Source organism: Abramis brama, assembly GCF_963993115.1.
Source record: "Abramis brama genome assembly, chromosome: 7".
NCBI lineage: Eukaryota > Metazoa > Chordata > Actinopteri > Cypriniformes > Leuciscidae > Abramis > Abramis brama.
In genome coordinates, this window is record NC_139969.1 from 10420927 (window position 1) to 10443254 (window position 22328).

The 22328-nt window shown below is 36.2% G+C and overlaps 2 protein-coding genes and 1 long non-coding RNA gene across 6 annotated transcripts; all 3 read left to right on the forward strand.

Annotated features, from left to right (window-relative positions):
- Positions 1–1513: 1513 nt before the first annotated feature.
- On the forward strand, positions 1514–2207 carry LOC311086393 (dual specificity protein phosphatase 14-like). Its single transcript, XM_084119272.1, has one exon. It carries the CDS (start codon positions 1518–1520, stop codon positions 2085–2087), a length of 570 nt encoding a protein of 189 aa, XP_083975398.1. The 5' UTR covers positions 1514–1517; the 3' UTR covers positions 2088–2207.
- Positions 2208–3026: 819 nt separating this feature from the next.
- LOC311086374 (NACHT, LRR and PYD domains-containing protein 1 homolog) lies at positions 3027–12404 on the forward strand. 3 transcript variants are annotated; one of them, XM_084119223.1, is made up of 13 exons: positions 3027–3160; positions 3446–3484; positions 4500–4748; positions 4847–4888; positions 5634–7338; positions 8801–8884; positions 8982–9149; positions 9317–9385; positions 9588–9734; positions 9823–9981; positions 10753–10875; positions 11164–11283; positions 11406–12404. In XM_084119223.1, the coding sequence occupies exons 2-13, from the start codon at positions 3466–3468 to the stop codon at positions 11434–11436; spliced, it is 2916 nt and encodes a 971-aa protein (XP_083975349.1). In that variant the 5' UTR covers positions 3027–3160; positions 3446–3465; the 3' UTR covers positions 11437–12404. The 3 variants fall into 3 exon arrangements, with proteins under 3 accessions (XP_083975349.1, XP_083975350.1, XP_083975351.1); XM_084119224.1 differs by lacking the exon at positions 3027–3160 and adding an exon at positions 3201–3341; XM_084119225.1 differs by lacking the exons at positions 3027–3160; positions 3446–3484; positions 4500–4748 and having other exon boundaries at positions 4868–4888; positions 5634–5671; positions 5755–7338.
- A 1942-nt stretch (positions 12405–14346) lies between these two features.
- On the forward strand, positions 14347–22096 carry LOC311086396. Of its 2 annotated transcripts, XR_014607057.1 has the most exons (5): positions 14347–14408; positions 14499–14527; positions 19976–20060; positions 21546–21566; positions 21962–22096. It is a non-coding gene; the product is annotated as an uncharacterized lncRNA (long non-coding RNA). The 2 variants fall into 2 exon arrangements; XR_014607058.1 differs by lacking the exon at positions 21962–22096 and having other exon boundaries at positions 21546–21678.
- The last annotated feature ends 232 nt before the right edge of the window (positions 22097–22328 follow it).

The window sequence follows — 22328 nt, forward strand, 5'->3', positions numbered from 1 at the left end:
CTCACAAACTACATTTCCCATACTCACTGCCCGGACTCATCATCACTTATCACTGATCACATTCACCTGTACCTCATTCACTGATTGCATTCACCTGTGTCTCATCATCCTGTTAGTCTGTCTATTTATACCATGTTCATTTATTCACTCACCGCAAAGTCTTGTTTGTGTCACACTGCATTTCTGAGCGTTTAGCCTGTGTTTGGTTTATCTGGTTTTTGATCTTGGACTGTTTCCTCATTTGTATGAGTTTTATCTGCCTGGCCTGACTTGGACTGTTCTTGGATATTTGATTATTGCTGCCTGCCCCGAATTCTGCCTGTTATCTGGATTACCCTTGCTGTTTGATCTACATTGCTCTGTCTGCCCTGTTTGACCCTGCCTGTACAACCTTCCTTATTAAAAGCTGCATTTGGATCGATCTTCGTGTCTCGGAGCAGTTCGTGACACCTGAAATGGTGACCAGGTACAGCATCTACAGTCTACACACTTTACTTGTATACCTACATATATAGCCTACATTTTTATTTTTTTATTTTATTTACATTTTACATATTACATTTAGATGACCTTTTCTCACATATAGTTTAAAATGTTTAATAGCACTGTTTTATATGTAAATCTCAAAATGATTTTTTTTTTATGCTGTATATATTGTGGTGCCTAAAGTTACTTTAGTGGTATGTATAACTTGATTTAAGTTTTTAGTGTTTTGTTTTTAATTTAATTTAACTAAATATTGTAGGATTTATCTGCTATTTATCATAAAGATTGGGGGCAGAGGCAGTCTAAATACACATTAATTGCGCAGATATTAACATAACTAAATACATAATCTCTATTACACATTACATAATGGTTTAGGGGTAGGGATAGGGTAAGGTAAGGACTACATTTTGGGACAGGAATGTTATTCCAGGATCAACAAAATATGTCAACAAAATCACTGACCATAGGAAGAGCATGGTAGAAATATTTTAAATCATATCATTGCTCGAGCGTTGAATAATAACAATGGTTTGTATGAGAAATATTCTTATATGTATTTAAGATTATTTTTAGAAATGTAATATTTATATACAGTATATAATATTTCATAAGAGACATGCAAAGTGTTAGAAAGGCCGAGTTCTATGCGCATGCGCTACTTTCTGTCAGTCATCATCAGCCAAGAGAGTGGAAGGTGCGAACGGGACTGTGTGTGCAAAGTGTGCGTCAATAAACTAATAACATACACACACGTAGGCTACGCACATCTAAATACTAGTAATAAGTAAAGCCTGTGTACTGCTGTGTTGTGTACAGCCAAAGACTGCCAACAAATAAACTTCCTTTGCATGGAACTGATCTGAATCCAGTGTGTTCTGACCGACACCCCATTGAGGAAAGTTAGATCTAAATCATCACCTAATACAGTCCACGTTTTCCAGTCCTACTATCGTACACAAATATAATATTTAATATATAATATTCTGTCTCCCTTTTTTATGCATTATTTATCCCTTACAGTCCCAGTGATGATCTCTCAGATCACTCCCACACTGTACCTGAGTGGAGTGCAGGCCCTGAATCAGTCAGCGCTGGACCACAGAGGGGTCACTTTGTTGGTGAACGCCTGCGCTGAATATCCCTGCCCCGAGTATGAGGGGGTGAAATGCATGTGCGTGCCGGTGGAGGACCGTCCTCACGCCCCTCTGGACCAGTACTTTGACAGCGTGGCTGAGCGGATCCAGCAGAACCACACTGGAAGCTCGCTGGTGTTCTGCTCGGCCGGTAGAAGCAGGTCTCCGTCTCTCATCATGGCGTATCTCATGAGGTTTGAGGGAGTCACACTGCTTCAGGCTCATCAGCGGGTTGTGGCTGCACGGCCCTTCATCCGCCCGAACGCGGGGTTCTGGAGGAAACTGCTTCAGTATGAGAGGAAACTGACCCACTGCAACAGCATCAGGATGGTGGCCACCTCGCAGGGCATCCTACCTGAGGCCATCCAGCCCACACAGGACTCGTCATACTGCCTCATCTATAATTCAGGAGGACGTTTTGAACTGGATTTATTTATATGGTGTGCCTGTGTTTTAAACTCTTGATCATGTTTATATGAATCAAAAGATCATGTATTTTTTAAATACATGTTTGAACATGGTATTACATGTTTCATGGTAATACCATGGTATTCCTTGAAGTACCATAATTTACCATTTATGAATATGGCAATCAATCAGTACCATCTGATAGCCTACTATAATTTCACAATGGTAAACACTAAAAAAATGAAGTGGTCATATTTGTGGCTTTGTTATAATCTGTACAGATTAGAAGCAGCGCCTCATCACAGTTACTAAGACTGACATAATAAAAAATGGCCTCAGAGTTAATTGTAACCCTGTAATGCCTGACATATGATTTTTTTAAATGAAAGAGTTTATTGAACCTTTGGACAAAATATAAAATAAAATCTTAAAAAATTTTGCAAATGTGTTTTACATTTTGTATCATAGATACATCAGGCTTTTATGGCCTATATAGTATCATAGTGAGAATGAGCTCACATTTGTGATTTTTACAACAGTATCACAGCATATAAATATCAGTTGTCCATTTATATCCTTAGTTGTATAATCAAAGCTCTGTAGTTTTAATTATGTATAAATATAATTCAATGCAATACTAAATATTGCTTGGAGGACATAATGTAGTAGATTATGTGCAAGTGCAACAGGCTTTTCAGTGAAGATTTGATTATTTTGATCAGTTCGAGGCCTTAAAAATTAGTTTATCAAATACGATACAGATTTAGAGTTAATATTATAAGATAATAAAATTATTCAAACTAAAAATCAATATTTCATGTCTATTTATTTTGCTAGTTAATACATACATAGTAATAAGAATGATATTGTGAACGCTGTCCAGGGCTGTGTTTCTCTAAAGCATCGTGAGCTAAGTTGATCGTAGAGATGATGGCGAATTTTGGCAGTGGTTCTTCAGTGTACGGGGCAAAATATGATGGGCGGGGCTAATAACTCAGACCGGTTCATGTCGAGTTCATGTAACGTTGTGCGTTTTTCGGATCTAAAAAGCAGACCGTGACGATAATAAAGTGACTTAAAATGTAACAATTCCGTTCAGGTTGCTTCAAAACGCGTCTCTGAAAAGCCAGGTGAGATTCTCTGTGATTTCGTCGTCGTTTTGTGTAGCCTACGTTTCAAGTGGGTACAGTTCAAAGACCTCCTGTATATGTACAGTTTTGTTTTGTGACTGTATGTTATGTGAAGTTACTTCAATTCTAAAAAAGTGCGTCAAAGTCATTTTTCCACATGCCACTTCCTTTACGGCATAAGGTAATCTTTAACCATGTGTCACAAAAGCTGTCTCCAACAATTGTTGACATTCCGACTAACGTTAATTGCATTAGCTTTACCTTTACCTTTGTTTTATTTCCTAGAGGAAAACGTATGAGACACCATGGACCAAGACTCAGAGCGTAAGTACTATTACATGGTAAAAGAAGAGAAAGTCATATGCAAAATATTATCTTCCTTAGACTGATTAAAAGTGAAGTGGCCAAAATAAGTATTTTCGACACTTAAAAATGTATGGATGTCATTTATTTATTTATTTTTGCTGATGCTACTTACTTTAATGTTTTATTATTTACTTATGTGGTTCTCAATCAGGGGACAGGATGATTATTTACTTATATGTGGTTCTCAATCAGGGGACAGGATGACTTAAAATTGTATATTATTATTAATAATATAATTAATATAACTGTCACAGTTCAAACAGTAGTTTTAGTTTGAGTTTAGACTTTTAGCTTGATTGTTATTATTTCATGTTGTCTTTGTTCATGTTTTCTGCCACTTGTTTGTTACCATGGATATTAATTTAATCATCACAGCTGTTTTTATACTTAAGTTCCTGTGTTTCCTCAGTTCTTTGTCGGTTATTGTATGTTTTATATGCATGCTGTTATGCCTTGTGGATTATTTGAGTTTGAGTTAATATTAAATACCCTTGTATCGGAACCTTTTAACTCTTCTTCATCTTTGGTCTTTTATAGTTGTAAAACCATATCAGTAATTCATATAGGCCTAAGTACTATAATCTAATAATTATTATTATATATTTAATTTATTATTTTATTATATTTAATGTAAATATAAATTATGTAACTTAACTTAAAAAAAAGAAGCTAAATCAAGATGAATTCCCCCACCCCCTCAAAAAGTATTGTTTTAATTGAAGAACATACAGTTCTTGAAACTTTGGGAACCACAAAAAATTGTGGTTAATTGATTGTGAAAATTGGGGAGTCTTCAAGTCAAAAAGGTTGAAAACAGCTGATCTGTTAGCAATGGCATTAATGTTTAAGTGTGACTCAAATCAAATGTCCAAATTACTCTTTGATGTTTAAAATATGTATGTTGAATGTCTAAAATGTGCTGTTTTGACTTCCTTTCTTGTGACCAATTATCATTTTATTATCTCTCCACCAGGGGCTCATTTTGTGGATGCCCACTGGGCGACACTTGTCCAGAAAGTAATCATGGTGATGCCGATAGCGGATGAGCTGCGGTCAGCTGGTATGCTGGAGTGGGAGCCGTACTGTAAGATCAAAGCAGCAGAAATCAACCAGGAGAAAATGAGAGAGTTTTATGAAGTACTGCATTCTGGAGGAGACAAGGTTAAATCTGCCTTTTATTCTAGTCTGGAAAAGCATGAGCAATCTCTGTTTAGAGACTTGGGTAAGAGCACACTAATTTTGCCTATTATACCACATGCATGTAGACCTTTGTACTGAGAAATGTTCTGTTAAATGTTACATGTAAAATACATTTTACAGGTAGCATTGCTCAAACTGCAGAAGCACTTGTGAATAGCTTAAGTGAGTATTTCATCTTAATTTCCTAACCTCATTTGTTCAATTAAGTTTAATTTGACTTAAATGCTTATGCTTAGGTTGGACACCTCTTTAAATAAATAAAAAATGCAATGTAAAAATAGTTTTTGTAAGGATAGTTAACACAAGCATGAAAATTCTGTAATTTACTCATCTCTCTATTCCATATAATAGGAATTAATGAGGACTGAGGCTGTAATGTTACAAAATGACAAAAAGCACAAAAAAATGGTTCAATTGACTTGGCATGAAACCATGCAATAGCTTTTTGTGATAAACAGACAAAGAGACATGCAAAAACCAACGGCGTTTGTGGTCAAATGGAATTGACGCTCTATTTTTGTAGGCCCTACAACTTTCGTAAGCATTTTAAAGCTTCAGAATTGATGATTATGAGTGAATATTGACTTAAATGTTGGTCTGTATCTTTGCTCCATATCTGTATAACTTCAAAACTCAAAAAATGATGCAAGTTGCACGGACCATGATGTTTTTTGTTTTTTTTTGTCATTTTGGGGCTTTACAGCCCACATTCCCCAATCTTCATTCACTTTTATTATTGAAAAGAGACAGAAAAAGTAGTTTGAAACCAGATGAGGGTTAGTAAATTTACACAGTTTTCATTTTTGGCTAAAATTAAGATTAAGTATCTGCATTTTATGTTATGCAACAGTGCTTACAAGCTGATATGTCCATATGTCTAATGAGTTTAACAATGAATTATACACAGAGAAATATAAGAAGTGGATCCAGAAGGAATATGAATATGTGAGTGAGTATAACTCTCTACCTGGTGAATATGTGCTGTTGTCCGAGCGCTATACACAACCTCTGATCATCACGAGACACAGAGAGAAGAGAGAGCGAGAAGAAGAGATGTGCTCGGTGGGAGAGAGTTTCCAGCAGCTCCTCACCTCCAGGAATAATGCGGACAAGGGCAGCTCGGTCTTGGATGCGGTTTTCAGTGCCGATAATAAAGGAGTCAGTCCTAGTGGTGTCATTCTTCAGGGGAACTCTGGACATGGCAAATCCTTCACTGCTCAAAAGATCATGCTAGATTGGGCATCAGGAAACCTCAGCAGAGAGGAATTTTATTGTCTTTTTCACTTGAAATGTAAAGAAGTGAACCACATATCTGAAGAGCAGAGTTTGGCAGAGCTTTTGAGCTACAACTCCAATTTAACATCAGACCAGATCTCACAGATCCTGCAGAAGTCACCAGAGAAAGTTCTCATCCTCATTGATGGATTCGATGAGCTCAGGTTTTCATATAGTGACACGTCGAATACGCCAAAACTCAAGCATCTCTCTGAAAAAGCTCCAACCGAGGCTTCTCTGAAGGCCCTTTTGAGGGGCCACATCTTGTCTGAGTCCTTCCTGCTGGTCACCACCAGATCTACTGCTACAAAAATCCTGGGCGGTCTGCTCAAGCACCCTCAGCGCTTCACAGAGATTATTGGCTTCTCCGAGAGGGAGGTGGAGGAGTACTTCCAGAGGTTCTTTCAGGATGATGGACTCTTCAGGAATGCTTTTGACTGTGTGAAGGCAAACGAAACCCTAATCACCGCCTGCTCCATCCCTGTTATCTGCTGGATCATCTGCACGGTTATGCGGGAGAGGGCGGATGCGACAAGCGGACTGGAAACCACCACCTCCATCTACGTTGATTTTGTGTCCACTCTACTGGAGCATCACTGCCAGAGTTTGAGTCAGTCCGTCCCGACCCTGCTGAGGAGTCTGGGTCAGCTGGCAGAGAGAGGGATGCTGGAAAAGCAAGTGGTGTTTGAAGAGAAAAGCGTGCAAGAAATGGTTTCAGGCAGTCCATTCCTGTGCAAGTTCCTCTTTAAGAGAAGAATCCGCCAGGAGACGATGTTCAGTTTCATGCATCTCAGCTTTCAGGAGTTCTTCACCGCTCTGTACTACATCTCACTAAATGAAAGAGAGTTTCTGGATAAACTAACAGAGAGGTTCCACTCTCAAACGCAAAGTTATCTTGCTCTATATTTGGATGAGAAGTTTCCACTGAAGTATGGATGTCCTGAACCTCATTTGCTGCCTGTGATTCAGTTTCTCTGTGGTCTCTCTAATAAAGAAGTGAGAAGCTCACTCGAAGAGACGCACAATCTGTCTGTCCCTTCCTTTGTACAGGCACAGTTGGAAGAATGGATCCTCCATGTTAGCACAGTTGGAGACTACAATTCTTTGCCCTTCATTCTCCACTGTCTCTATGAGCTCCATGAAAAAGAGTTTGTGCAGAAAGCCATGGAAGCTTGGCAAGAGTTAGACATGTCCTGGGATCCACTGAGCAGGACAGACTGCTGGGCGTTGTTGTACTGTCTGGACTGCTGTCCTCACTTCAGAAGCCTGAAGATCAACTTTGCGGCTGAAGAGCTGAAGATGCTTCAGTCTGTATTGTGCAGGACCCCGGAACTAGAGTGAGTGTGCAGATCTAGTGATGAACCAATACAGAACATTTGGGAGATATTGACATCTATCAGTTATTTTTATGTTTTGGAAATTAATATGATTGTTCATTCTATAAATTAATTGTGGTTAGGTTTAAACATGCTAAATGAAACACAGAAGCATGAATATCTGATGCTGTATATATTTATGTATACCATATGCTATTTTAATACTATAATAATGAATAAGAAAATAGAAAGATATTTCCAATATGATTTTTAAAATGTATAATAATATTACATTTAATATGAACAATTATATATAATATTATTTAAATATTTGAATTTTTAGTTTTTACTGGAATCTCATTTCTACCTTAAAATGAAAAAGCCAAAGGCTGGAATACACTACACAACTTTTAAAACACTTGGCATCACACATTGGCTGACTTTGTGAATGGTTACTGAGAAAAATTGAACATCATAAACCAAACGAATGAGGATCACACACTACCCGACTCAAAAAGTTTGATAAGTTTGATAAGTTTAAAGGAACCGTATGTAAGAAATTTATTTCAATTAATCATAAAATGGCCCTGATATGTCACTAGACATTAAGAAATCATGTTCATTTCAAATACTTATATCACTGACAACAGTAGTCCGGCCAGGATATTGTCATTTAAAAGTGAAGTTGCAGCCCTCAACTGATGTTGATGTTGTCATGTTGTGTTTTGGCCTGAAGCCCCACCTTCCACCTATCTACCAATCACAAAGTCAGTAGTGTTTCTGCATCCGGGTTGCCAGCTCTGCTCTAGTTACCACAGCTACGTAGCAGCCTACGTTCCTGCTGGATCCTGCAGCCTATCTGGCAACCTCGAGTCAGGGGGGAGGGGATACATCGCTCTACAGTGATTTGAAAGTGATTGTAGTACCAGTTTTGGCCACAATCTTATGGTTCCTTAGTTTAAGTTTCATAGTCTGAAGCTAAAAAATCCCATCAATCACTACACAAATTTCGGTGAAATATGTTGACTCTGCCCACAGACATCCACCTTTGCATTGCATGATTTTGAGGGCGGAGCAATGAAGGGAGGGGTGTGTTTGTTTGGGTTGATTTCAAATATCAACAGTGTTTCTAAGAAATCACTTACTGCACCTTTTATTGTGAGAAAGTTACAATTTTTAAATTATTTAAAAACTTCAAAAACATATTCTTTATATTTTTGAGAGATATAAATTATTATATAGAGAGAGATTTTAAGCTGCAATTATGAGGAAAAAAGTGGCAATTAAAAATCTAATTGTCAGGAAGTCACAAATTTGAGATATACATTTATGAGAAATACACTTTATTAGCTTTTTTATTTGTTTAGTTTTTGTTTGAGGTGGGCTTCCATAGTTTGTTTGTTTACAGGAAAGAAACAAAATAATATTTAAAAATTGCATTGATCAATGTGTTAAATCATTTTTATTGATTTATTCTTTTTAGATTGACAGTGCAAAACTTTTCAGACACAGATGTCACTAATCTGCTCTCAGCTCTTGGAGAAGGAAAGCAACTGAGAGAACTGAAGTAAAAACCAGTGACGTTTCTGCACAGAACTGCTAATCCTGGTATTGACTGATAAATGTCACATTGTAACTGATCAGATTATAAATCTCTTCTACAGGCTGAACAGCAGCTGTCTGTCAGATCAAGGTGTGCAGCAGGTTCTTAATGTTCTGCACAAACAGAAGAGTGTGGGTGGACTTCAGTTAGCGGTGAAGAGCATCTCAGCTGATACCGCCCTCATCCTCACAGACTTCTTGCAGAGCAAAGGGAAATGGGAGGAGATCAGGTATCAGTAATCTCAAGATTTTTTTTTTTTACATTTACATACATTAAACTGCACATGCATTCATAAATGATTGGTCCATCGCCAGTCACACATCTAAAACCCAAATTCTTTGCTTTTAAGTTTAGATATTAATGTTAAAAATGTTGACTTTGTACTCTGATTGGCAGTTTACAGACCAATGATGCGGAGAGTCTCTGCTCGTCTCTCCGGCTCTTCAGCTTTGAAGGAAAGCTTGTGTAAGGATCTCTTCCACACAACCTGGACTCTAATCAATTCCCTTTTGATCTGTTATTATTATTTTTTTAATCATTAATAAATACAGTTACATGTCACATTTTCACTGTATGATGTTGTGCAACCTCTTAACTAAGACTTGGACAAATAAACTTGATTATTGATTGAGATGTTTGAGGAAATAAATGTGTTTCTTGTTGTCAGCTTGAATGTGGTGAGGTGGTGTTCAAGCCCACAGAATGAACCGTCACTGTCGGAAATCATTCTGAAATGTCCACGTTCAGAGGTGTCCAGTATTAATGTCAAGAGCTTCTTACAGGCGTTTCACAGTGTCAACTATATAACAGAACAGTATGTTTTCAAAACCACCTTCACCTTCCCTTCATGCTCTTTGTGTAAGGAGATTACTCTCTCTCTAAATGTTTCTCTCTGTCTTTAGAAGTGCAGATTTTGACGGGCAGGTCGATGCTCTGCTGTCTCAGCTGACATCTGTGTCTGGTTTAAGTGCGATAAATCTTTCCGTTCCCTTCCTGACGGAGACCTGGGCTTCCAGAATCCTCTTCCTGGTCAAGTCTTGCACTAAACTGGCTGTGATCAGGTGAGAGTTATTAGCTTTGTCCGTGTCCCTTTAGTTTGTGAGCATTTATATTTGCAATGTACTTTATATACGAGTCATTCTGTGATAACTGTTGCAATCATTGTCGAAACAATTTACATTTCATAAAAATAAAGATGGCAATAGAAAAAAAACTATTACAATTATTTTTAATGTTAAAAGATCATGAAAAATTGCCAGGCTTTTTTTAATAAAAATAAAAATAACAATTTTACCAATAATCAGGAAAGTATTGGTTTCTAATTATCCTGATGATAATAATAATAATAATTTAAAAAAAAATCTGCATTAAAATTATCAGAAAGAATTCATTATTTTCAGTTTGAAGAGGTTATACAATTTGGCAAATTGACTGAAAACAACTGTAATGTTTAAGCTCTTGTTTTTTGTTGAACATCAAGTGTGCAATTTCTGCACTACTAGTTTCACCAAAGCAAAGAGCAGGCGCTTTGCCATTGGTTGTCATTGATTCAAGTCAGTGTTGATATGTCAGGCTGGTCGGGATGCTAAAACAAAACTAACTGTCAAATATTGTGACAGCAGCACAGTAACACACTAACTAATACCTGTCTGTGGGGTAATGAATTTTAAAAGCCATTAAGCTCTAAAATATCTGGAAGAATAAAATGTAATTGCTGCAACTTATAAACAATTTCTTTGTACTTTTTCTCAGCAGAGTTGTAACAGTGTAGAAACACACATTTTTTATATCAACAATCTTATTATTCTCACAGAAATATCTCTGTTTTGTAGTTTTCATGCTGGTTCATGGGGCTCTGATGGTGCTAAGTGGCTCCCTGGTCTTTTAATGGAAGAGGGAATCAAGTTACTGAAGGAATCTGCAAAATGTTCTGAGTGCATTGTGAACATTAGAGGGTTTGTAATTTACATCCTCACATATCTGCTTACTAGTAGTCATATGTTATAGACAGTTATAGATAAATGTTTGATAAATGTGAAAAATTAAAATATGATGTTTTTTGAATTGTGAATGAACATATGCATGTTCTCTGATGTTCTTTCACATTTACACTTCTGTGCTCTCACACATTTATGCACCTCACCTGGCAGCACATATGAGATATTTCCTGGTAATATTTTAATGAAATCCATGTCTTTGGCTGTATTGAATGTGGTAAATGTGTGCTGCTGTTCTCTGTGAAGGTTCAGATGCAGTAAATCCTCTGACCGCTGCACACGTCACACCGAGCAGATCGAGGAGCTCAGCTGCAACCAGAGAGTGACCATTGAGTTCTGTGGAGAGAAATGTACAGAAGACATAAAGTGAGCTCTGATTAGTTAAGAACAATTAAGGGGCTTATACAATGGATTTGATTGTTCTTATTATATACTGTAAAAAACACTCTGAGTACTGCAATATAATTTTCACTCATCTTTCCCTGCAGGTCTAAACTTGTTCTGCCTGATGTAAACTGAAGCTGTCTTTTCAATGAATAAATAACTCCAAGTGTGTCTTCAGACTGGCATCCTTATCCAAGAACACCAACCCAACCGTGAAGCATGGAGGTGGAAACATCATTCTTTGGGGATGCTTTTCTGCAAAGGGGACAGGACGACTGTCTGCACCGTATTGAGGGGAGGATGGATGGGGCCATGTATTGCGAGATCTTGGCCAACAACCTCCTTCCCTCAGTAAGAGCACTGAAGATGGGTCGTGGCTGGGTCTTCCAGCATGACAATGACCCGAAACACACAGCCAGGGCAACTAAGGAGTGGCTCCGTAAGAAGCATCTCAAGGTCCTGGAGTGGCCTAGCCAGTCTCCAGACCTGAACCCAATAGAAAATCTTTGGAGGGAGCTGAAAGTCTGTATTGCCCAGCGACAGACCCGAAACCTGAAGGATCTGGAGAAGGTCTGTATGGATGAGTGGGCCAAAATCCCTGCTGCAGTGTGTGCAAACCTGGTCAAGAACTACAGGAAACGTATGATCCATGTAATTGCAAACAAAGGTTTCTGTACCAAATATTAAGTTCTGCTTTTCTGATGTATCAAATACTTATGTCATGCAATAAAATGCTAATTAATTACTTAAAAATCATACAATGTGATTTTCTGGATTTTTGTTTTAGATTTCGTCACTCACAGTTGAAGAGTATAAAATTACAGACTTCTACATGCTTTGTAAGTGGGAAAACCTGCAAAATCGGCAGTGTATCAAATACTTGTTCTCCCCACTGTATTAGCCTATTTAATTTTTTATTTCAAATGTGTCATTACAATTTGAATATATTTTTATGCTTATGTTAGACCCAGGCAAAGACATGCCTGTTCGAATCAAGACCCTGTTACTCTTATGTTCTGACATTGACATTATATAGATCAGTGGCTTTAATAGTATAAAATAAATTGTTATGGTTTGAAATGAATAAACTTTGTCTAGATCACATTCACTGCCTTTAATGGCTCCTGTGTTTGGTTCTAAACAACTGTATTACAACTAGGCTATATTAACATCTAAGGACTCGTAGGCTAATACTCAAAGGACAAACGTCATTTTGTGAACAGAATAAAACGAATCGAGTCACTTTGATGAATCGAAAAGCAAAAATAAAGTATTAAAAGAAAAGGGTATATTGTACATGTCTTAATTGTTTTGATTCAATATATTATACAGACTGCCTTCGTCTTTCCTCTTACGAAAACACATCAAATCAACAGCTCGAACTGTTTTTCAAGTATGATTTTGCATTGCCTTATTACATGTTTTTTGGTCAAGAGATTTGACTAGATACAGTTCTCTTTCTGGCATCCGCTCAAAAGGCAGGATGCGACTGATCACGGAAACATATGGCAAGCCATTTTAACATTTAAAAGCTAGACTGGATATGTGTTGCAGATATCTGTAATTCAGTTTTGCCTAGTCAAAAAGAACATTTCAGATATCCACAACTACATTCTTCCTATCCATAATTGTCATTTCAGATATCCACAAAGACATTCTTCCTAGGACAAATGACATCACTTTTGCCATTCATTTGTATGGGGTTTATCATTACAGATATCTACAATTCAGTTGCAGATATCCACTATGTGAATTATGGATATCTGCAACTGAATTGTAGATATCTGTAATTCTAGTTTGAGATATCTTCAATTTGATTCTGACTAGTCATAACTCCAGTTCAAGATATCTTTAATTCACCTCAATTCAAGATATCTACATGTTCCTTTTCAGATATCTTAAATTAAGTTTTGACTAGGCGAAATGACGTTGTAGATATCTGTAACTGGAGTTATGACTAGTCAAAATGACGTTGTAGATATCTTAAACTGGAGTTAGGGATAGTCATAATTTAATTGTAGATATCTATTATCAAGTTATAGATATCTTGAAATTAATTTTGATTAGAGATATCTGAAATTTGAGATATCTGTAACTTTCATTCTGCCTAGTCAAAATGTAATTACAGATATCTTGAATTAGAGTTTTGACTAGGCCAAATGACGTTGCAGATATCTGTATGCATCACACTTTAGGCGGGAGCAGAGCGTGTTGTTCAAATCATCAAATCACATAGCACCTGTTAACTGTGAACTTTAATTAGCACTGATTAGCACCATGTTGGAGCAACCAGAGTTTTTAATCGTCTTTTTAATGCTGTTAGATACTGTTTCAAACTGAAAAAATAAAATAAAAAATAAGAACTAATCTGAACTAAGAACTTTTTTTCTCATCTAAGGAAGTTAATGTTATTGTACTTCCATGGCAAGAATAGCATGCATGTCAGCATGCATGTAAAGTGAATTAGTGTGAATCTCTTTCATGCATAAATCTTACGGCAACAATAACCGTAATAACCGGGTTTTTTTTTTGTATATAAAAATCATTTTCTGGTGTTTTTTTTTCGATTACAGCCAACGCCATGACTGCTTCTTTCTTCTTCCATTCATAGAAATAAGGAAATGAACCCACTTCTTCTTTGAATATGGCGGGGAGGGGAAATGGATATCTAAAATAGAGCAACGTCATGCACAATAATTTGCACTAGTCATAATGACATTTGAGATATCTTTAACTTTCATTCTGCCTAGTCAAAACTGAATTACAGATATCTGCAATTGTCATTTAAGATGTGTGACGAGTTGAATGTCATTTTCAATGACGTCATTGCAGATATCTGTAATTCAGTTTTGCCTAGTTAAAAATGAATTACAGCTATCTCTATCTGTCGATTCGACTAGTCACAATTACGTTACAGATATCTTGAATGACAATTCCAACTATCCAAAATGTAATTACGACTAGTCAGAAAGACATTGTTGATATCTACAATGTTAATTCCGGATAGTCAAAATTAGCTTTTAAATGTTAAAATGGCTTGCCATAGAAACACCCATCCTGTGGTCTGTTCAACTTGCGTCATTCAGGCTCTCACCCATTGAAAAAAGGTAGCCTAACGTCGCAAAACTTATATCCTTAAAGTTTTGAAAATTCACATTCACTTTTATATTATTGATTGTGTGTTTCTATTCTTGCAGAGGACGATCTGAAATGGACGCTTTTTACGGTATGTCAACTAGGCATTTTCTAACTATTATTATAATTTCATCAGTCAAAACTATAGAACTTAAGTTAATCTTTCAAGTTTTATTTTTTGTCTGTAAAGTAAAAGTGCTTTTAAAACAAGAAGTTATGTCAAATCTTTCTCAACTCCTCAGCTGTGCTCAGGCGATAGACGGTCGCCTAGGACCCCGCCTTGCAAGTTAGTAAGTGGGGTCCCTGAGCTTTCAAGTAACGTTACTATAGTAATATATAATTCGTTGATTTAATATTTTACATAAAATCCGGGTGCGCGCATTTCGATTCTTTAATTAGATTACATTGCATGGACCTGACTAAACATTATACAGTTCACAAAGACGGTGAGTAGCTAACATTTTCCCAGACCTACTACAGCCTACATACAAAGGATAGCTCTGTATAGTTCATATACATGACAAATTTCCGAAAAAGATAGTAAATACAAAACAATAGAATGAATAAAATACGAAAACAAAATAAATATACACTAATTTGCATAATACCTCCCCGCGATATAGTGGGAGACCTCGAGTACCATGGTTATCACAGTATTCACACACACGGATCCCACCACACTTCTCTCCTAAATGCTCACGTTTCAGAAACAAGAAGAGACACATTTTTATTTTATTTGTGGCGCTCTTACTCTTTAGTAGCCTATTGCTTAATTTCTCAGGCCTATATTAGGCATTTTCCATGACAGAAAATTTGCTGTCAAAAATAAAATACCAAATATTATAATCTCTATGGTAATATCGACTTCACATATTTGGATTGCTCAATTGTCTGTCATAAACGTCACGAAGTCTCGTCAGAGTCGTAGTCATACAGCAATGCTATTTTTAGTTAATTGAAATAAGAATAGATGTTAAAGGGATACTATCTAAACTACTCCACCGTCTTTTCATATTAAACTATGTTATTCCCTTAACTAAGACGAGTTGATACATACCTCTCTCGTCTCAGTGCGTGCACTCAATCGCTCTGGCGCGCGGCGAAACTTTGTTCACTCAGTTCATTCAATATGGGCCAAGCAGAGAAGCTACCAAACACCTCCACGTTTTCCCTATTTAAACACAGTTACTCGCGTAGTGTAACTCGACCTAGGACAGTGACACAAAACAAAACGTTGCGCTTTTCTAAGCGTGTAAAATGGATAACTATATTGTATGGCGGAATACCATAGCAAGTGCTTATGAGCACTTCGACTTGGCGGAGTAATATCTTCACTCGTGAAAAATCCTCTCACCGGCCCCCGCTCCCTCTGGTGAAGATATTACTCCGCCAAGACGAAGTGCTTACAAGCGCTTGCTATGGTATTCCGCCATACAATATAGTTATCCATTTTACACGCTTAGAAAAGCGCAACGTTTTGTTTTGTGTCACCGTCCTAGGTCGAGTTACACTACGCGAGTAACTGTGTTTAAATAGGGAACACGTTGAGGTGTTTGGTAGCTTCTCTGCTTGGCCCGTATTGAATGAACTGAGTGAACAAAGTTTCGCCGCGCGCCAGAGCGATTGAGTGCACGCACTGAGACGAGAGATGTATCAACTCGTCTTAGTTAAGGGAATAACATAGTTTAATATGAAAAGACGGTGGAGTATCCCTTTAAAGGGTAACTAAACCCCTGGTCAGAGCCTGACTCCACCCACTGGCAATATTTGAAAAATGCGGGAAAAGTAGGCAGAGCCCAGTGGAGAGGGGGCGTGCATCTGAGACGTATATAGCCTAGAGCTGGTAAGTCCCGCCCCTTCCGCTAACCCCACTGGACCTCTAGGTTGAAAAATCGTCAATGCAAGTGAATGTGAGAAAATAATTATTTTCTGGTCTCGTTTGAATTTTGCCATGAATGTGAACATATGTTGTCTGTGAATTTTTAATATAATTTTTCGTGTGAAGAATGCTACAATTTAGCGGGTAGAAGTTTGATACGGTTAGACTTTGTGTGAGAACACTTTGTGGACTACAACTAGTTTTTACATCAGACGGGAATCTGAAGAAAGAACAGCCCATTTGGTTTGAATGGTGACATTTGGGTACAAAACACACAGGCATCTCGATCTGTCTCCATAGATTATTGCAGCATTAGCACCGTGATTTGACAAGTGGAGGGAAAATGTGTTATGGGGTGACGTCACATAGGCGACATGTAGTCTTTCTCGTTATGTCTTTTCCACAACTGCTAGCCAAATAATCATACAATATACTGTCAAACTCGTAACATGAAAAATTATATAAAAAATTCACAGACAACATATGTTCACATTAATGGCACAATTCAAACGGGACCAGAAAATAATTATTTTCTCACATTCACTTGCATTGACGATTTTTCAACCTAGAGGTCCACTTGGGGTTTTACGGATGGGCGGGACTTACCAGCTCGCAACGCGTCATAATCTGAAGACCACGCCCACCGGGGGGGAAACATTAGGCTTGTTTGAGATGAGCAAAATCTGCGCAGAACCGATCACCAGTGATCAGCGCGAGATGCATGCCGGTTAGAAATGTGTCCGAGTGCGGTCTGCCTTGCTCTGATGTCATGCTGACATATGTCAAAAACAAAAATCTCTCGCGAGCGCAAGGCGGACGTGTCGGATTCTGCAGTCGAGCGCAGTTGCTCTCCACTGACTGCGCTGATCAAAAGCATGATGGGAAACGTCCTGCTGACGACACAGCTTAATGCTCATTGGTTTTAAACAACCGTGATGCATTGTTCTCTTTTAAAATGTTTGATTTCAAAACTCTAATATCATGTTTTATGTGTATACATTATGTGTGAATATTCCCAAACTATCTGACAGTGCGATCTCTATGGGTTATGCAATGTAATTTATATTTATATATATATATATATATATATATATATATAAAACATGATTGATAAACATGTATTTGGAATGGAATTAAATAACAAGTAGCCTACTTTGGATGTCTTGTTCATTATAATTATTTTCATATAAAAGCAACATAACTTAAATTACATCCAGTTATTAGCAACACTGTGTACGAGCGTAAATCCCGTGAATCCCACGATATCCATCTTTGATCTCACAGGTGTCTGATCCACTGCGAGAAGAGAGATCTGTCCGTCTTGCCTGCGCTTTTTTCACTCCTCCCCTCACTGCAGCCGCCTACTCGCATACATTTCAGGCGAGGCAAGGCGCATCTCATCTCAAACAAGCCTAATGACATGACACCTGACTGACACTGAGTCGCGGAATGTCACGTGTTGCGACACCTCCAGTAGTGACTGACAGATTATTCGAACACATAGCCTACTGACGTAATTGTGGCACAAATCCTAAATAAATAGCCTAATTCTGTGATATCTAAAATATCAATTAAACGAATTAAAGTGCATTAATATTTTTTCAAACGTGTTATTTGTGTCACGTCTGTATTTGATTGGTATGTGCCACTGAATATTTTTTAATACCAGTGCTACTTTATGTTGTTTATCTGCAAAGTCACAAACTGCCCATTCTAGGAAAGACACGAAATAAATCTATCATGGGTCACTACGAATAACGTATTAACAGTCGCGTCCGTTACTGTAAACCTTTATTTGTGCGTGATGCTGCACAGACGCACACCAGTAGGTGTCAGTATAAGTGAGTAGGCCTAACACTGGCCAACACAAGATTCTCATCTGTGGCTTTAATATTTCAAAAATAATTGTAAATTATGTATGTTGTAGGCTACACATTAACTTAGCGATGTTATAAATCATATTTTTTGACAGCATAAAGCAAATTGTTATGCAAGTGGCATATGACGCAATCCATTGGCACATCTCACGTTTTAGTGACACATGCCAATATCCACTGGTACATGCCAGTTGACCTGTGTGTCACTAAAACTGACATGTCTCTTTATGTTGTGGCACCTCCAGTTGTGACACCTGCAGCTGTCTGCCAGAGTATAATGTAGATTATGTAACATATGCACATAGTTAATTTGTACAACAAAAATTTCTTTTATTTATTGAATAATTCCATAAAATTATTTTTGAAATATTAAAGGTACTGAGGAAGGTCCTGCGCGACCGAACGTTTGTTGAATTTTTAAAATGCACTGAGCACTTTTTTGCACTTGTATAAATAAAGAATATTGCTAGTAGCTCGGTATACTCCTTTTCATATAGGCCTACTAACAAACAAATGATTTTTAATAATATTTTTTTTTACACTTTTTGGAAGGACTTGAAAAATTTAAGCCACAGATGAGAATCTTTTTTTTTATTTTTTTATTTTTTTTATTATGCTTGCAAACAATACAGAGATGACAAACATGGAATACAATTTTGTAACAGAATTACAAAAATGTCAATACAAAATATAACAATATGTACAATGTCATCTGAACATACAAAATAGCAGTACAAAACCAAGACAAATAAAAATAAAGAGAAATGAAGAAGAGAGAAAAAAAAATCATGAGGGTAAGACATTTTATACATCATTTAGTGTACACAGATTAAAGTCATTACAATTTGAAATAGTTTTAATTGCTTTCTTATTTACTGAGGATGAAATAGTGTTAAGGTACATTTTAAATTCTTTAAAAAAAAAACAATAAAAATTGGTTTGTTATTGGTGAATTTACATATATGGATGTAAAATTTGCCAATAAAATAAAATAAATTAATAACAAAGCAGGCTTTTTTTTTTATTGGGGTCAGAATCAAAGTATCCAAAAATAATGTCTTTAAAGGTTACTGAAATATCTTGCTGGATATCTTTAATAAATATTTCAATATTTTTCCATAGTTGTTCAGTATAGAAACATGACCAAAATAAATGCTAAACAGTTTCTGTGTGAACTTGGCAAAATGAGCATCTTGTGTCAATATTACTTTTATATTTAATCATAAAATATTTAACAGGGTAAAATTGATTTATTATTTTAAAGGACACTTAAGAGAGTGCAGATTCCTATTGGAATTGCTCCCATAACGCAACTCTTTGGGGGTAACTGGCATATTGTATTCAGAAAGAAATTCAGTGTAAGTCATTAAAAAACCTTGGTTGTTGAAAAGCTGACATACTAAAAGTAAGCCCTTATTAAACCATTTATCAAAAAATAAAGATCTATTTTTGTATAAAATATTTTGATTATTCCAAATAAAGAATTTATGGGGGGTGAAATTGTGTTTATATATTAAAGCCCATGCCAAAAGTACCTGTTGGTGGAAATTAGAAAGTTTGATGGGAATTTTAGATATGTTGTAATTGCACATTAATAAAAATCTTATACCCCCAATATTTGAAAAAGCTTGTTGTGGGAAGATATTCCAGATGGAGTCTTGATTTTTCAAATACCGATGAAGCTAATTTATTTTAAAAGTATAATTTAAAGAACTAAAATCAATCAAATTTAACCCACCTTTGTTATAATTGTTTAGAATAACCGATTTCTTCATTCTGTCAGATCTCTATCAATCAATTTACATGTGGACTTATCAACATAAAGAGATTGGGCCGCATAAGAGAGATGTGAAAGTCCCTCTGCCTTGGTGAGCAAAACTCTTCCTTTAATAGATAGATCCCTTTGAAGCCAGCAATTAAGTTTTTTCTTTGTTTTAGCAATAATCGGATTAAAGGTTGTTGCACATCTATTTTTATCTTTAGTTATTTCTATGCCAAGATATTTTACAGTACTTTTTAACAGCTATGCCACATATTGAAGAAACGTTACAATTTTTAATGGGCAATAATTCACATTTATCATTATTCAGACTTAAACCAGAAGCTCTAGAGAATGACTGAAGGATATTTAAGGCTACGGGGATTTGAGAGGAGTCTTCTAAAAACAATGCTGTGTCATCAGCTAATTGACTTATGATTCATTTTTTAGTTCCTACAGTGATGCCTTTTAGGTTGCTCCTTGTAATGTGCAAATTAAGAAATTGTACAGCAATTAAAAATAAATAAGGAGACACTGGACAACCCTGTCGAACACCACGATTAAGGAAAAATCTGGGAGTGGTACCGTTTTTTAGTTTAATAGAACTATTTCCATTTACATATAACATTTTAACCATCTTACAGAAGAAAAAAAAATCACCAAATCCTATTTTTTTAAGAGCTTGAAATAAAAAGCCGTGTTCTAAAGTATCAAAAGCTTTGTAATAATCTAAGAAAAAAATGAAGCTGTCATTATTAATTATATCAGAATAATCTAAAATATCTAATATTAATCTTATATTGTTAGATATGTGTCTATTTTGCATAAAGCCAAACTGTGCTTCATCAATAATAGAATGTTACACTCCTTTTAATCTTTTGGCTAATACTAAAGCAATTATTTTATAATCACTGTTTAGTTGCTAGTAGGACGCCAATTATCTATTACATTAATATTTTTATTTGGTTTGGGAATTAAAGTGATCAGCCTTGGCATAATGTAGGAGGGAGAGACGATTTGTTTATGCTTTCCTTAAAGACATTTAATAAGAAAGGAGCTATATTTTCACTGAATATGTGATAGAATTCTGACGTTAGTCCGTCTGTACCAGGGGATTTGTTTATTTTTAAAGATTTAATTGCTTCATCAATTTCTTTTAAAGTAATGGGAGAATCGCAGAAGGCTTGATCAGCATTACCTAATTGATTAATGGAAAATAACGAATCAAAAAAATTATGAGCATATTGCTTGCTAAATTTAGATGTGTATAAATCATGATAGAATTTGGCACAAAAATTAGCAATGACTCTTTTGTCTTCACAGAGAGTTCCATCAATCATAAGCTTTTCAATCAGATTTTTTTCCATTTGTTGTCTTTCCAATCTAAAGAAATAAGAAGAGTTTTGCTCACCTTCCTCAATCCATCTTTTCCGTGATCTAATAAATGCCCCCTCAGCTTTTTGTTTATAAACCTCATCCAGCGCATTTTGATGATGAGCAAGCTCAACCTTTTCAACATCAGATAGAACCATTTTAGATAGAAGATTTGAAATTTTACATATTATAATACTCTCATCATTGTTTTTCTTTTTAGCCAATTTGCTACCAAAAGAACGTATGTATTTACCAATTTCATATTTCACTAATTCCCAATTACTGCAAAAATTGTTTTCCTTATTTGCTTTTTCCCAATAACTAGTAATTATACATTTAATTGTATCTTTTACTTCTTTATATTTAAGCAATGAATTGTTTAGTTTCCAAAAGGAGGTAAATCTTTGCAAGTTAGCAGTATCTGAAAGAGGAATGAATATGGATATGCATTTGTGATCAGAGAGAGGCGATGGAGTAATATCAGAGGATACATTATTTAAATCTCTAGAGATAAGCCACATATCGATACGAGACTGGTTTGAAAGAGAATTGTTGCTCCATGTAAATTGTTTTTGAGAAGGATGAGTTTCTCTCCAACTATCGAGTAAAGAAAATCTCTGCATAAACCTCTTTAAGGACACAAAAGTGGGTACAGGCTGGAACGAATGGGTAAATTGGGATCCTGACACTCAGTATGCACTAAAAAATGCAGTAAACATTTTGTCACTGGTAAGTCAAATATCCAAATGTCAGTTATTATATTTTTCTAAGCTAAGCTATACTGTCACCGATTATGTTCCCTGCTCCAGTGTAATATGTAATATGATCATATTACTCTCAGAGTAATATGATACCTTGTGCTCTGTTTCTTTGTGTCCTTAAATGCTTGTTTTTTGGGGTCAACAGATTATAAAAACTTATTTCTGGGGGTTTTTTTTAGCTTGTTTGCTGTACACCTTGTCACATAGCAGCTTTTAGACATTGTTTTGTTTTTTGTTATAAG

Bases quoted from the DNA above. Each gene is read 5' to 3' on its own strand.
- LOC311086393 (XM_084119272.1), top strand. From the start codon at position 1,518: ATGATCTCTCAGATCACTCCCACACTGTACCTGAGTGGAGTGCAGGCC.
- LOC311086374 (XM_084119223.1), top strand. The intron at 9,150-9,316 runs GTATCAGTAATC...TCTGATTGGCAG, and splicing joins GGGAAATGGGAGGAGATCAG to TTTACAGACCAATGATGCGG. The intron at 11,284-11,405 runs GTGAGCTCTGAT...CTTTCCCTGCAG, and splicing joins AAATGTACAGAAGACATAAA to GTCTAAACTTGTTCTGCCTG.